Consider the following 15,768-nt stretch of genomic DNA (forward strand, 5'->3'; position numbering starts at 1 on the left):
CCCCTGTAACCAAAACTACAGAAACAACAAACATTAAAGGGCCTTTAATTGATTTCTTACGCTGGATGAATGAATCACCTTCACACAAATCTTGTTCATTGTAAACAAAGTAGGTTTCTCATAGCAAGCACTCCATCACCTGTGGAAGTTCTGACCCAAAATGGCAGCTGAGGTCCTATTTACGTTGCAGGACCCTCATTTCCATTGTAAAAGGCACCAGAGATGACTATGAAAGCTGCAGAATTGTTGTAATAATTTAACTGGTCCACTAATGTCTTTCAGGGCAGGGAATCTGCCATCTCTACCCGGTCTGGCGTACGTGACTCTAGACTCACATTACACGGTTGAGGGATGGATGATAAATGCTCCTTTGTCTCCATAGCCCACGTCCCAAGAACAAATATTTAAAAGTGTTGCATTCATTAAAAAGTGTCTATAGTGGCAATTTACTGGTTCTATTCTTCTGAGGTTACACAAATTTATATATTTATGTGGAATTTACATCCAGAAATTCAGTTCCATTAGCTGCAGCTATCACACTGCAAATACTGGTAGAAGTCTGCAGTAATGGAGTTTCATTCTTACTGCATACGTTATGGGGCCCAATAGGATTACAGAACCTTAGTGCACAGATCTCAAGGGTAGTTGTTGTGAAGGAAGCATATTTCCATAATCAACTGTGCCACTGAACATGTTTAGTGTGTCAAAGCAGTCTCACACTTTCCCATCTTCTCTCCTTTTTTATTAATTTTATTCCATCGGCCTGTGGTTGAGATAATGATGTTGCACAGTCAATTTACATTACTGATCACCTCTTGCGTCTTTTTACAAATTAGGAATTACACTGGGTTTTTATGTAATTTGTAAAGAATAGAACCAGTGTGCTGCCATAACAGACCTATATTTTTGATGAATGCAGGAGTAGAATAGAATAAGGTGCTGAATTAGATTCTGAGGAGAGAAGAGTGTACATTCTGTAATCTACACACTTGTTAAAAAAATAACTACTTCTTTAAGCACTATAACAGTCAATTTTCTTAAGCAATCATTTGCTCTAGTCTCAATACATGTCAATAGAGGTGAAACATTTTTTTTTAAATCACCAATTAATATTGCAAGAAGGGTTAGTCTTATGTAGCTTTCAAAATCACACTTTGCTGCTGCACCCACAGAGGGGAAAAAAGTAGGTTATTCACAATATCCAGTTCTAGTGTACAGCTCTGGAAATTAGGGGCAATTTCTATTAACTGCACAGAGCTGCACAATTATGGTTGTATTACAATTGGCAATGAAGCCTCAAAGCCCAAGATGCACATTACTTTAACAACGAGCAGAGTACAAGTGTCACACGGCCCCCACATATATATATTTTCGTCAAATGTATTTTTATATACAGGGCCCTGGATTTTACTGCTTCAGGAGTTCTTACCCATCTTAGCCCCAGTTCAATGCTTTCCTGAAATAATTATATTGCTCTTCTAACAGTTTTTGCTGTTACTGCACTGTGATGGCTGTTGCCACCCCAGTATTACTGCAAAAGTGCAGCATAAATTCAGGTAAATGGACGAATTTGTAAGTTTTCAGCTGTGCGAAATGATGTAGATAACAATCATACCTGATAACAGCAGATTAAAATGCAGAGTGCAACAGCATGGGGCCCAAGGCACAAACAAAAATGAATAGAATTGCATTGTGTGGCTAGGATATATAGATTTATGAATTTATATATTTTGGGGTAAAATGTTGTATTCATCAAGAAAGATGGTTGCATTTTGCTACAGAACCCGGTTTTCATTTTGAGCACCCAGTATTAGCACCAAGCACTCTCAGGTCAAGTATAGCATATAGCTAGATGTAAAGTTCTCCATCAGCCTTGGCTCAGGGGGTTCAAGCCCAACTCCAAGTAATTGAGCACATAATCTTGGCTGGCACTTCACTGTCGGAGGTGTCGTCTTTCGGATGTGAACGCAAAAGATCCCATGGCACTATTCGAAGAGCAGGCAATTTCTCCCATTACCCTGGTCAATATGTATCTCTCAACCAACAACACTAACAAAGATTATCTGGTCACTTATCTCACTGCTGTTTGCAGGACCTTAGAGTATGCATGCTTGCTGCCGCGCTTCCCTACATTACGACACATCAAAACGCACTTCATTGGCTGTGAAGCACTTTGGGACGTCCTGAGGTCAAGAAAAACCCTGTATAAATGCAAATTCTTTCTTTCTTTTCTCTCCATCATGCACTAGTAAGGGGCCTTGATCCCAATTTCAAAAGAATGGTGTGTCTCCTCAGCAGGATCGACTGTTAACATTTATTTCATTGGACATCATAACAGATAGAGGGATGAAATCTAAGTCAACATCTATGTAGATTCAAAAGAATTTACCTGAAGTTTCGGAATGGAGTAGATAAGTCAAAACCTTTCCGATCAACATCTTTGACTGCTGCCACATTTGTGTTAACCATTGTAATACCAGTTCCACCTTTAAAATCCTTGAAAATAAAAACATTAGTAGTTAGCATTTTCTTTCAAATATAACCTGATACTTATCAAACAGCTTTATAGCTGATCAGCCACCCCAATTTCCTAAAGCATGTAAGTAAGTTCATCATTTAATCACATGGATCTGACGATTTTGTACAAGCTACATTGAGACATAATAGTCTTAGTGAACGGTCAACACTGCTTCCAAAATATGATATAATTGTTTAGGAAATAGCTCAAAGCCCATGTATTAGAACAATTACTTCCAGATACTGTGCAGCTCACCAAGATTTGATTATTTGGGGTTGCTTCATCAAGAGCACCACTAACAGCAGCGGTAAGTTCAATGTCCTGATTGTACTACCCTCCGAGATGCAGCAATACCGGCAGGAACAGCATGAATTAAAAAAGGCTATTTTGCCTATCCAGGTTGCCATTTAGGTTCATATTTGGGAGGAAGGGGGGGAAATAATACATAAAGTTGGTTTGATCTACTGAGATGTGGTTGCAGGTGGCCAAGGTCACAAAATACTTGACTTTTAGAAAAGATAGGCAAAATGGAAAAGTGGGATGGGGTGGGGGGGGGGTCATAGCCCTAATAATAAAGGAAGAGACAAAGACAGGAATGAGAAAGGAGTTTAGCCCAGAAAATCAGGACGTAGAATCAGTATGGGTGGAGCTAAGAAATAATAAAGGGCAGAGACCATTGGTGTGAGTAGTTTATAGGCCCTTAACAGTAATTAGACACCTCGATAAAACCTGCCAGTGCCACCGTGGGCCGATGTTAACGGCCACTGAAATTGATGGCGCTGGCAGGACCGGTAAATTGGCGCTGCTGGCTAACTAACATTAGCCCAGCGCTAAACTCACTGTGCAAGGCCGATTTGGTGGCATTTGTCCGGCAGGAGGCCCAATGTAGCGTGGCCGTGGCGTAATGGCAGCAAGAACAGCCTCCTCTTAAAGCACAGCTGTCATTTATAAAACACTGCTTCGGCCTCAAGTGGAGTACTGCGTCCAATTCTGGGCACCGCACTTTGGGAAGGAAGTGAAGGCTTTCGAGAGGGTGCAGAAAAGATTTACGAGAATGATTCCAGGGATGAGGGACTTCAGTTACGTGGCTAGACTAGAGAAGCTGGGGTTGTTCTCCTTGGAGCAGAGAAGGATGAGAGGAGGTTTGATAGAGGTGTTCAAAATCATGATTGGTCCAGACAGAGTAGATAGAGAGAAACTGTTGAGTCTGTGGTTTCAATTGCAGTTATACTGAATAACAGGACACAGACTACAGAAGTAAGTAAACAGGTCTTTAGTGATTGAGGGTCAGGGCTGAACTGGGATACACTTTGCTCCGCAGGGTTTATATACCGGTGTGGTCACCACCAGTACTACAATGTACAGGAGCCATCAAAAAGTAGTCCATCACCTTAAGGTATCCTCTTAAGGTGGTACAGGTTACATACACTACAATTCCTCCCCTTTTAGCTTAACAGTGTACACCCCAAATTAAACATTACATGGATAACATATATACAATTTACACACAGAATCACAGAATCACAGAAACCCCACAGTGCAGATAGAGGCCATTTCGGCCCATCGAGCCTGCACTGACACATATCCCACCCTATCCCCGTAACCCCGCGTATTTAATCCCCCTAACACTAAGGGTCAATTTATCATAGCCAGTCAACCTAACCCGCACATCTTTGGACTGTGGGAGGAAACCGGAGCACCCAGAGAAAACCCACGCAAACACGGGGAGAATGTGCAAACTCCACACAGACAGTCGCCCGAGGCCGGATTCGAACCCGGGTCCCTGGCGCTGTGAGGCAACAGTGCTAACCACAACTGTTCAAAGATTCAGTCTCTGAGGAGGCCTCCTGATCCGGGCCGGATAACGCCTTTCAGGGGTCTCTGGTTCTCGTTGCTGGGGTGACTCATCCACTTGATCTCCTATGGATTGAACATCATCAGGTACGTTCGAGTCTGAGGTAGATGCTACAGGCTCAATAAGTTCTTCAACTGGTGTCTCTGCCGTAGACATGGGGTCGACCCTTGTTCTCGGTTCCACAAGTTGGTCAGCATGACGTCGTATTACGTTCTCTCCAACGTCTACCGTGTACATCAAGGGTCCTTGTCATGCACGAATTGTTCCAGGTTGCCATTTATCATCCCTATAGTCCCTGGCCAACACTGCTTGTCCTATTTCGAAACTACGAGTGGCCTTGTTATTTACATGCTGAAATTGCTTGTTTTCGACTTCCCTTCGCACATTGGATTTTAACAAATCCAACCGGGACCGCATCCTTCTGTTATAGAACATTATGGCAGGGCTTTGATTTGTCACTGCATGCGTGGCGTTTCGATACGCCATCAGGAAATTGTCCACCTTGTGTTGTAGTGGAATATGGTCTTCACTCATGGCCTTTATCGCCTTTCTGAACGTTTGTACAAATCTCTCAGCCAACCCATTTGTAGCCGGATGATATGGGGCAGATGTATAGGCCTAGAAATTCACTGGCCTTAGCGCCGCTTTTGAGGCGCTAGAGGGCCTAGCGCCAAAGTTATGGCCAGTTTAGAAATTGACAGGGGCCCTAAATCGGCGTTAGGCCGGTAGCGCTGCGCCGGCACCGATGACATCATCGGTGTGCGCAGCGTCCCGGTTGCCATGGTAACCCGCCCGAACTCGGAAATTGAGTTGCGGCCGCCTCGCCCGTGGCAGCCGCAAGCAACGTTCTGGCAGAGGTGCCTTACAGAACTTTGCGCCGGCGCATTAAAGGCCCCGCAGCGGCCGGCCGCTTTCCCGCCAGCCGCCTGGCCGCAGCTCCCTCCCCGGACTTCCCCCCCCCGGAACAGAAGCAAGCCCGGCACTTGTCCGAGGTGCCGGGCTCATTTTTAAAAAGATTATCGCGGGCCGCGGCCGGGTGCAGGCAGCTCCTCCTTAATGGAAGGAGGAGGCCTGCACTTCCCGAGCCTGCCGCACCGCAGCGGGCGCCGCAGCGCCGGAATAGCGCCGCAATGCGGCGCGTGGCGCCAGTTTTGAGGCGCTGAGACCCCTCAGTAGCGCCGGCAGCCATTTGGGCGCGGCGCTACTGAATTTTTGGCGCGCGCAGGGGGACTTAGCGCCGGCACTAACTTCCGGCGCTAAAGCCCTCGCTGCGCCAAAACCGAATTTCTAGGCCATAGTGTTTTACCCCATTCTTTTTCATGAATTTCTGGAATTCTTCTGACACGAACTGTGGTCCGTTGTCTGAACATATTTGCTCCGGCAACCCATTCCTTGCAAATATGGTTCTTAGAACTGCAATCGTCTTCTCAGAGGTAGTGGTCGACATCTTAATCACTTCTGGCCATTTAGAGTGTGCATCTACTGCAACCAAAAACATGGAATCCATGAATGGACCTGCAAAGTCGATATGCACATGTTGCCATGGGGCTGAAGGCCATTCCAACGGATGCAGCGGTGCAATTGGAGGTGCGTTTTGAACTTTTTGGCACCCTGAGCAGCTTTTAGTCAGATCCTCTATTTGTTTGTCGATACCTGGCCACCACACATAAGCCCTAGCAAGGCTTTTCATCTTGACTCCCCCCAGATGACCTTCGTGCAATTCTTTCAGAACTCTCTCTCTTAATTTCGGAGGAATAATCACCCTTGTTCCATACATCAATGTTCCTTGACATATGGACAGCTGTTCTCGTCTGGCTGAGAATGCTGGTTAACAGTGGTTCGCCATGTGCTGGCCATCCCTTCACTGTCAAGTCGTAGACCCGAGACAGTGTCGGGTCATTTCGGGTCTCTCTCTCAATACCCGCATTGGTGACTGGTAAGCATTCGATGATGGTTGAGTGAAATATCTCGGCAGGGTCAACTGCCGGTGCCTCTTCCGCTGTAGGTAGGCAGGCGCAACAGCCCATCAGCATTACCATGTTGCTTTGTACCTTTGAATTCAATATCATATTGATGTGCCCCTAGGAAAAGGGCATCTCTGAAGCCTCTGCGCCGTCATTACCGGAACACCCTTCTTAGGGTTGAAAATGGAAACCAACGGCTGGTGATCTGTCAGCAGCGTAAACTTTTGGCCTTGCAGCTAATGGTTAAATTTCTTAACTCCCCACACGAGGCTGAGAGCCTCCCTATCTATCTGAGCATAGTTGCGCTCAGCGGAGGTCAATGATCTGGATGCGAAAGCGACTGGCCTTTCCGAGCCATCTGGAAACTTATGTGAGAGCACTGCCCCGATACCATATGGAGAAGCATCACAAGCTAAGCGAATAGGCAGCGTTGGGTTAAAGTGAGCCAACACTTCCTTAGAGGTGATCAGCGCCTTGCTCTTTTGAAAAGCCCGCTTACAATCATCGCTCCACTTCCATGGTATTCCCATTTGCAAAAGAGTGTTTAGCGGGTGTAACACCGTGGATAAATTTGGAAGAAACTTGTGGTAATAGTTAACCAACCTGAGGAACGACCTCAACTGGGATACATTTTCCGGTGCAGGAGCTTTTACAACAGCTTCGATCTTGTCCGGTGACTTATGGAGCCCCAGTACGAGATTCGCTTTTGAAAGAACTCGCATTTCTGGCGATTAACTCTGAGCCCATATTCTTTCAATCTGATGAGCACCTGCTCCAAATTCGCGAGGTGATCCTTATCGTTATCTCCTGTAATCAGGATGTCATCCAGGTAGCATTGTGTGCCTGGAAATCCCTGCAATACCTGCTCCATGACCCTTTGCCAAATCGCTGGAGCCGATGCCACTCCAAAAACCAGTCTATTATACCGATATAAGCCCTTATGCGTGTTGATCGTGAGATACTGACGTGACGCTTCATCAACTTCCATCTGTAGGTACGCCTGCGCCAGGTCTATCTTAGTGAAGTGTTTCCCGCCAGACAGCGAAGCGAAGATATCTTCAATCCGCGGAAGCGGATATTGCACCGTGTGAAGAACCGGATTAACAGTGATCTTGAAATCGCCACAGATGCGAAACTTCCCAGGTTCCCCCGGCTTGTTGCTCAATGAACGCTTCATGACAGGAACATTGGGTGCAGCCCATTCGCTCCAGTCCACCTTGGACAGTACCCCTGAACGTTCTAGCCCTTCCAGCTCTGCTTCCACAGCAGCTCGTATCGCATAAGGCACCGGTCTGGCTTTGAAAAATGTTGGTTTGCATGTTCTTCAACCTTGATGGTTGCCATAATTCCTTTCAGTGTTCCAAGTCCCTGTTGGAACACCTCCTTAGCATCGTCTAAGATTTTGGACAGTCGTTTAGGTTTGACGTCGTCCTCCTTACAGGCATCTACAGTCATTGCTTGTATGGAATGCCAGTCCACATTTATTCTCCGGATCCATTCCCGTCCCAGTAGTGGCGGACCTCCATCAGGTAACACATACAAGTCCATTTTCTGACTTTCTTTACCATTGTAGACCACGTTTACTTTTATCTTTCCTTTGGGGTATACTATTTGCCCCGTGTATGTTTTCAATACAATCTCCGTATCCCTCAGGGGAATGTGCGAGAATAACCTTTTGTAATCATGCTTATTCATGACCGTTAATGCCGACCCAGTGTCCAATTCCATCTTCACTTGGACTCCTGCAATCCGAAGCATGACCCAGATAGTTTGGTGGTCTGCTGTGTTACCCACATTATGTATTTTCAGACAACCCAGTTGCTTACTGCTGGAGTCTGAATCCGTCTTCTGTTCATCCGAATCCGTCTTCTGTTCATCCGAACTGTTCTCTGTCACCATGTGTACTTTTTTGTACTTCTCCTGCGGTGACTTCTTGCTGCTGGTCTTCTTTCCGGACCGGCATACTCTCGCTATGTGACCAAGTTTGCCACATTGCCTGCATTCTTTATCTTTGAACCAGCACTGGTTCTGGTCATGCATTGTCCTTCCACAACGAAAGCACTTTACTGTGCCCAGTGCCATTTCATTGGTGCTGAATTCCAATGGCCTTTGCTGTATCTCTGCAGCGCCCCGTGCGTAAGGTCCTTTTCCTCTAGCAGTCGCTTCTGGGTTCCTTCCCTTAGGAGCCCACACACAAACTTATCTCTCAGTGCGTCTGCTAGTCCTGTTCCGAATTGGCAGTACTTTGATAACTTACGCAGTTCTGTTAGGAATTCAGCATTGCTTTCTTCTTTAAGTTGAATTCTTTTGTAGAATTTAAATCGTTCCACTATCAGCAGCGGCGTGGGGTTTAAATGCTCCTGCAGGATAGTAACAATATCCACGAAACTCTTTCCTACCAGTTTGTCTGGTGTTACAAGGTTCCTTAATAACCCGTACGTCTTCGCACCCATTGAGTTTAATAGGGTTAGTGCTTTCTTATCATCCGGTACCTCATTCGTTGTACAGTAAACTTCGATGCGTTCCACATAAGTGGCCCAATCTTCCACATCGTTATCAAAAGCAGTGATGTTACCCGTTTTTGGCATCCTTGCTGAGTTTCTCCTTCCCCTTTGGATATTATTTTTTTTTTCCAAGATGGCGGCTTTTCCCGCGCTTGGCGGTTTTTCCCGCGCTTGTCTTCTTCCCCCGCCGACTCAAAATGGCAATTTCCGCGCTGTTGCCGTCCACGCCTCCCAGCGGTCCTTTATTTTCCCCTGCATTGCTGCTCTTGTTGCCCCGCCACTCCCGCGGTCCTTGTGGCCATAAACGCTTTTCTGGCTGCTGCGCGTCTCTGCCCGATTGCAGTCCGGCCCCTGACATTGGCTGCGGTCGTGTTCTCTGCCCTTTTCGTCGTTTTCCCTCCCCTTCTCCCACTGACAACTCGGCCGACTTCCCCCCCGTGCCGCTCGATCGGGCTTACCCGCCGCTGTCGTAGAAGGGATGCTCACTGATGCTTGACTTCGTGGTCAGCAAACCAACCCGGGTTTCTGATGGCCTCCTGTGCGATGCAGGATGTTGAGGGTGGATGCCCTTTTTCGACGCCCGTTTCTGAGGACGAAGCTTCCTTTGATGCAAAACTGCCGCAAGGTAAGATCAGACTCGTCGCCACTGTTGAGTCTGTGGTTTCAATTGCAGTTATACTGAATAACAGGACACAGACTACAGAAGTAAGTAAACAGGTCTTTAGTGATTGAGGGTCACGGCTGAACTGGGATACACTTTGCTCCGCAGGGTTTATATACCGGTGTGGTCACCACCGGTACTACAATGTACAGGAGCCATCAAAAAGTAGTCCATCACCTTAAGGTATCCTCTTAAGGTGGTACAGGTTACATACACTACAGAAACTGTTCCCATTGGCAGAAGGGTCGAGAACCAGAGGACACAGATTTAAGGTGATTGGCAAAAGAACCAAAGACGACATGAGGAAAAACTTTTTTACGCAGCGAGTGGTTAGGATCTGGAAAGCACTGCCTGAAAGGGTGGTGGAGGCAGACTCAATCGTGGCTTTCAAAAGGAAATTGGATAAGTACCTGAAGGAAAAAAATTGCAGGGCTACGGGGAAAGGGCGGGTGAGTGGGACTAGCTGAAGTGCTCTTAGAGAGCCGGCACAGGCTCGATGGGCCAAATGGCCTCCTTCTATGCTGTAACCATTCTATAATTCTATGAAAGCAGTGCCGTCCCTTAAAGGAGAACTGCCTTCTAAAATGAAAAACTAAAAATCATGTAAAAATAGGCAGTCTTTAGCTCTTACAGCTCAACTGCCTTCTGAAGAAAAAAATTAATGTTAAAAAGAATTCCCAAATGGGAGTCTTCAGCTCTTAAAGCTGAATTGCCTGCTGCACCCAACAAAAAGGGGAAAGTGCTTCAACATGAACACAAATGGCTCAGCAAATCAGGGAAGGGATACCAAGGGACTCACATGCAGCACTCCAGCTTTGTGCAGGCAGTCAACACTGCAAGAGAGGTCCTCTAACCACCGGAGCCAGGAGACCCTCCAGAAAGAAGGATTTGGGACCAAATCACTGAGGCTGTCGCACCCATTCCCCCTCACCCCCCCGGCCACCCCCCAAACCTTGGCTTAGGAGAAGGAGGAGGAGGAGGAGGATGATGAGGACGAGAAGGAGGAGGAGGAGGAGAGTAGGACGATGAGGAAAAACAACACTATCTCTCAATTTCACACCCCCAGCCACCAGCTCCTCAAGGTCGACCAGCAAGGACATTTGCAGTGTCCCACACAAAGTCAGCAGCCTTCCACCAGCCACTGAGATAGCACTGCTTGACATCAGTAGGATAGGCAAAGGCCACACAAGACAGTCACTAAGGGAATGCATGAGGGTGATGAGTTGATTTCTTGTTGCAATATTGGATGGACAGATGTATAAAGTTGGATTGGAAAGTTTGCTTTGTGGTGGCTTTTATTTCAGCATTGTACCCAAGAGGACACTGTGATGGTCAGTAACAGAGGGATGGTAAGGTGTGGGACAAATGTTGAAAGGGGAATTGGGGTTGTGGTCACTGGGACTGCAGGCGGATGATTCCATCCCAGATATCCCGGCCAGATAGGGGCTGTCTGGGTTGCATCCTTCCTTCTGCTTACTCCTCTTCTGCCTCTTCCTCTTCTGCCTCTCCCTCTTCAATTTACGAGCGGATGCTGGAAATCTGAAAATAAAAGCATAAAATGCTGGAAATACTCAGCAGGTCAGGCAGCATCTCGACCTGAGATGTGAACACTGTTTCTCTCTCCACGGATGTTGTCTGACCTGCTGAGTATTTCCAGCATTTTCTGTCTTCTCAGAGGCCTTGCTTTACCATCTGAGGTCTTGCAAGCATCCAGCAGCACATTCAATTTTTTTTATTCGTTTATGGGATGTGGGCATCACTGGCAAGGCCAGCATTTATTATCCATCCCTAAATGCCCTTGAGAAGCAGGTGGTGAGCCACCATCTTGAACCACTGCAGTCCATGTGGTGAAGGTACTTCCACAGTGCTGTTAGGTAGGGAGTTCCACGATTTTGACCCAGCGACAATGAAGGATCGGTGATATACTTCTAAGTCAAGATGGTGTGTGACTTGGAGGGGAAATTGGAGGAGATGGTGGTGTTCCCATGCGCCTGCTGCCCTTCTCCTTCTAGGTGGAAGAGGTCGCAGGCTTGGGAGGTGCTGCCGAAGAAGCCTTGGCGAATTGTTGTGGTGCATCTTGTAGATAGTACAGACTGCAGCCATGGTACACCGGTGGTGGAAGGAGTGAATGTTTAAGGTGGTGGATGGGGTGCCAATCAAGTGGGTTGCTTTGTCCTGGATGATGTCGAGCTTCTTGAGTGTTGTTGGAGCTGCACTCATCCAGGCAAGTGGAGAGTATTCCATCACACTCCTTACTTGTGCCTTGTAGATGGTGGAAAGGCTTTGGGGAGTCAGGAGGTGAGACACTCGCCGCAGAATACCTAGCCTCTGACCTGCTCTTGTTGCCACAGTATTTATGTGGCTGGCCCAGTTAAGTTTCTCGTCAATGGTGAGCCCGCAGGATGTTGATGGTGGGGGATTCGGCGATGGTAATGCTGTTGAATATCAAGGGGAGGTCGTTAGACTCTCGCTTGTTGGAGATAGTGTGGAGATGCCGGTGTTGGACTGGGGTGGACAAATGTAAGAAGTCACACAACACCAGGTTATAGTCCAACAGTTTTATTTGAAATCACAAGCTTTCGGAGCGCTGCTCCTTCGTCAGGTGAAGTGGAGAGATGCATAAAGACACAGCTTATATAGTCAGAGAATAATGCCAGATGATTACAGGTAATCTTTCTAACTGCCATTTATCACACCTCGGCAGAGAGATAATCACAGCAATCAAAGGTGTGAATGGTGTCCAAACAGGTCAGTCAGGAAAACATTACATCAAAGAACAATGAGGTGGAGTCACAAGGGGTCAAATGTTGCAGATGCTGGGGTCTGTATGAAAAACAAAAAACAGACAAAAAAACATTTTTTTTGCTGGAAATCACAGCAGGTCCGGCCGCATCTGTATAGAGAGAACAAGCCAATGACGACTCGAGTCTGGATGACCCTACGTCAGGTGGGGTTACATGTAGCGTGACATGAACTCAAGATCCCAGTTGAGGCCGTCCTCATGAGTGCGGAACTTGGCTATCAGTTTATGCTCGACAATTTTGCGTTGTCGTGTGTCTCGAAGGCCGCCTTGGAGAATGCTTACCTGAAGATCGGAGGCTGAATGTCCTTGACTGCTGAAGTGTTCCCCGACTGGGAGGGAACACTCCTGCCTGGCGATTGTTGTGTGGTGTCCGTTCATCCGTTGTCGCAGTGTCTGCATGGTCTCGCCGATGTACCATGCTCCGGGGCATCCTTTCCTGCAACGTATGAGGTAGACAACATTGGCCGAGTCACATGAGTATGTACCATATACCTGGTGGGTGGTGTCCTCACGTGTGATGATGGTATCTGTGTTGATGATCTGGCATGTCTTGCAGAGGTTGCCGTGGCAGGGTTGTGTGGTGTCGTGGTCGCTGTTCTCCTGAAAGCTGGGTAATTTGCTGCGAACGATGGTCTGTTTGAGGTTAGGCGGCTGTTTGAAGGTGAGTAGTGGAGGCGTGTGGATGGCCTTAGCGAGGTGTTCATCGTCATCGATGACATGTTGAAGGCTGCGAAGAACATGGCGTAGTTTCTCTGCTCCGGGGAAGTACTGGACGACGAAGGGTACTCTGTTGGTTGTGTCCCATGTTTGTCTTTTGAGGAGGTCGATGCGATTTTTTGCTGTGGCCCGTCGGAACTGTCGATCGATGAGTCGAGCGTCATATCCCGTCATATTCGTAGAGCAGAAACTGATAGCCAAGTTCCGCACTCATGAGGACGGCCTCAACCGGGATCTTGGGTTCATGTCATGCTACATGTAACCCCACCTGACGTAGGGTCATCCAGACTCGAGTTGTCGTTGGCTTGTTCTCTCTACACAGATGCGGCCGGACCTGCTGCGATTTCCAGCAAAAAAAATGTTTTTTTGTCTGTTTTTTGTTTTTCATACAGACCCCAGCATCTGCAACATTTGACCCCTTGTGACCCCACCTCATTGTTCTTTGATGTACTGTTTTCCTGACTGACCTGTTTGGACACCATTCACACCTTTGATTGCTGTGATTATCTCTCTGCCGAGGTGTGATAAATGGCAGTTAGAAAGATTACCTGTAATCATCTGGCATTATTCTCTGACTATATAAGCTGTGTCTTTATGCATCTCTCCAATTCACCTTATGAAGGAGCAGCGCTCCGCAAGCTTGTGATTTCAAATAAAACTGTTGGACTATAACCTGGTGTTGTGTGACTTCTTACATTTGTTGGAGATAGTCATTGCCTAGCACCTTTGTGGCACAAATGTTACCTGCCACTTATCAGCCCAAGTCTGAATGTCGTCCAGGTCTTGCTGCATGTGGGCATGGACTGCTTCATTATCTGAGGAGTTGCGAATGGAACTGAACACTGCAGTCATCAGCGAACATCCCCACTTCTGACCTTATGATGGAGGGAAGGTCATTAATGAAGCAGCTGAAGATGGTTGGGCCTCGGACACTGCCCTGAAGAACTCCTTCCATGATGTCCTCAGGCTCTGATGATTGACCTCCAACAACCACAACCATCTTCTTTTGTGCTAGGTATGATTCCAGCCAGTGGAGAGTTTTCCCCTGATTCCCATTGACTTCAGTTTTACTGGGGCTTCTTGATGCCACACTAGGTCCTGCAGCAGTGTCCTGGGGCTGTGATGATTGACCTGCACGCTTAAAAAACTTTTAACCTGTATTGCACTACTTCAATAAAATAAAAAAAATCCAGTCCAAAAGCTTAAATGCAAACTTACCTGAAAGATGTGTGTGTCCCTTTAAGAAGTGCTGACAGTGGGGTAGATTTTCATAAAGCTGTCGGGAAGGAGGCGGGACTACAACTTTTGGGTTTTAGTCCCGCCTACATCGATGTTCGGCCATCCACGTGATTTTACCTTGATTGACCTTATTAAGCCTGCCCAGCGGGCTCAGCAGGCCAATTAAGGGCCACCCGGCAACAGGTAACAAGAGGTTTTGACAGATGAAATATCAGTGTTTCACAGCTGTTTGAAGCTGTCAAACACTGACAGTCTGACTTCTAACTTGAGTCCTTCTACACAGACTCAGTTAGAAGTCTCACCGGCAATGAAAACTGAAGGCTGTCACTTTTGACAGATCACAGCCATTTAGCTTTCAGTGCCAGCTGAGTGATGGACTCCAGAAACCTAGAGGAAGAAAGGCTGTTAAGGTAAGTACAGGTAATTTAAACTTCTTTACACACTTTAGACACACCAAACACACTTACCTTTGCACTCATGTACCCATCACTCACCTGAACACTGACATCGCGACCCCTCCAAGTCCTTCAACCCGACGGCCCGCCTACTCTAACCTGGCATGGTTTGGAGCCGTTGGGAATCCCACACGACACCCCTCAAAATAGGGATTAGGCTAAAAACTGCCTGTTAACTACCTGTTAACAGGCAGTTAATTGGCACTAATCCCTTCCCGCCTCGGGTCGGCGGGTCCCAGTGCGGGGCGGGTACCCGCCTCCCCAGAAACTTACCTGGAAGGGGGTTTTGGGTGGGATGGTGTCGGGACCCCTGAAATCGGGATTTCCCCCCCGCCACATGCCTGAAACCCCGCCTGATGGCTCCAGGAAAATCGACCCCAGTATCTCTGTCAGTTTGCTGCACACTCGCTTTTCAGAACGAGCTTAGGACCCAGCGCTAAACTCAGTGCGACTTTAAGACGGCGGACATATTTGCATCTCCAGGGCCAGCACTGCATAGCAGCGCTAAGTCACTTGCCAAAATGTCGGCCGCCGAGTCCTGTGTCAGAGTGGCGGCCACCATTTTTCACCAGGATTGTGATGCTAACTCGTGGCGATAAGTTAGGGAATTTCTGGGCCATAGTGTTGGACGGATTATTATTCAGGAAATTAGAGGAGCATGTAACAAGCATAATGCAATAATTGTGGGGGCTTTAATCTTCATATAGACAGGGCAAACCAATTTGGCAAAAGTAGCTTGGAGGACTAGTTCACGGAATGTATTCATGACAGTTTTCTAGAACAGTATGTGGAGGAACCAACTAGGGAAGATGCTATTTTAGATCTGGTAGTGTGTAATTAGACCAGCTTAATTAGTAATCTTACAGTAAAGAATCCTCTGGGGAAGAGTGATCATAACATGATGGAATTTCATATTTTTACAGTAATGTGGTAAAATCCAAAACTTGGGTCTTAAATTTAAACAAAGCCAATTACGTAGGTATGAGGGGTAAGTTGGCTAAGGTAGATTGGGAAATTAGATTAAATGATATGATGGTAGATAAACATTTAAA

At 46.9% G+C, this 15,768-nt stretch overlaps 1 protein-coding gene across 6 annotated transcripts in view; it reads right to left on the minus strand.

The window, feature by feature from the left end:
* The window catches only part of arap2 (ArfGAP with RhoGAP domain, ankyrin repeat and PH domain 2), a 710,987-nt gene that overhangs the window by 412,819 nt on the left and 282,400 nt on the right, over window positions 1–15,768 (minus strand). For all 6 annotated transcript variants that reach the window (XM_085968379.1, XM_085968416.1, XM_085968406.1 and 3 more), the window contains exon 10: window positions 2,390–2,496. In XM_085968379.1, the coding sequence (XP_085824505.1) occupies window positions 2,390–2,496 (107 nt within the window). The remainder of the gene's footprint in view (window positions 1–2,389; window positions 2,497–15,768) is intronic.

The sequence above is a fragment of the Somniosus microcephalus genome, chromosome 2, assembly GCF_052327205.1.
Source record: "Somniosus microcephalus isolate GS21.2 chromosome 2, FLI_Smic_1.0, whole genome shotgun sequence".
Taxonomy (NCBI): Eukaryota; Metazoa; Chordata; class Chondrichthyes; order Squaliformes; family Somniosidae; genus Somniosus; species Somniosus microcephalus.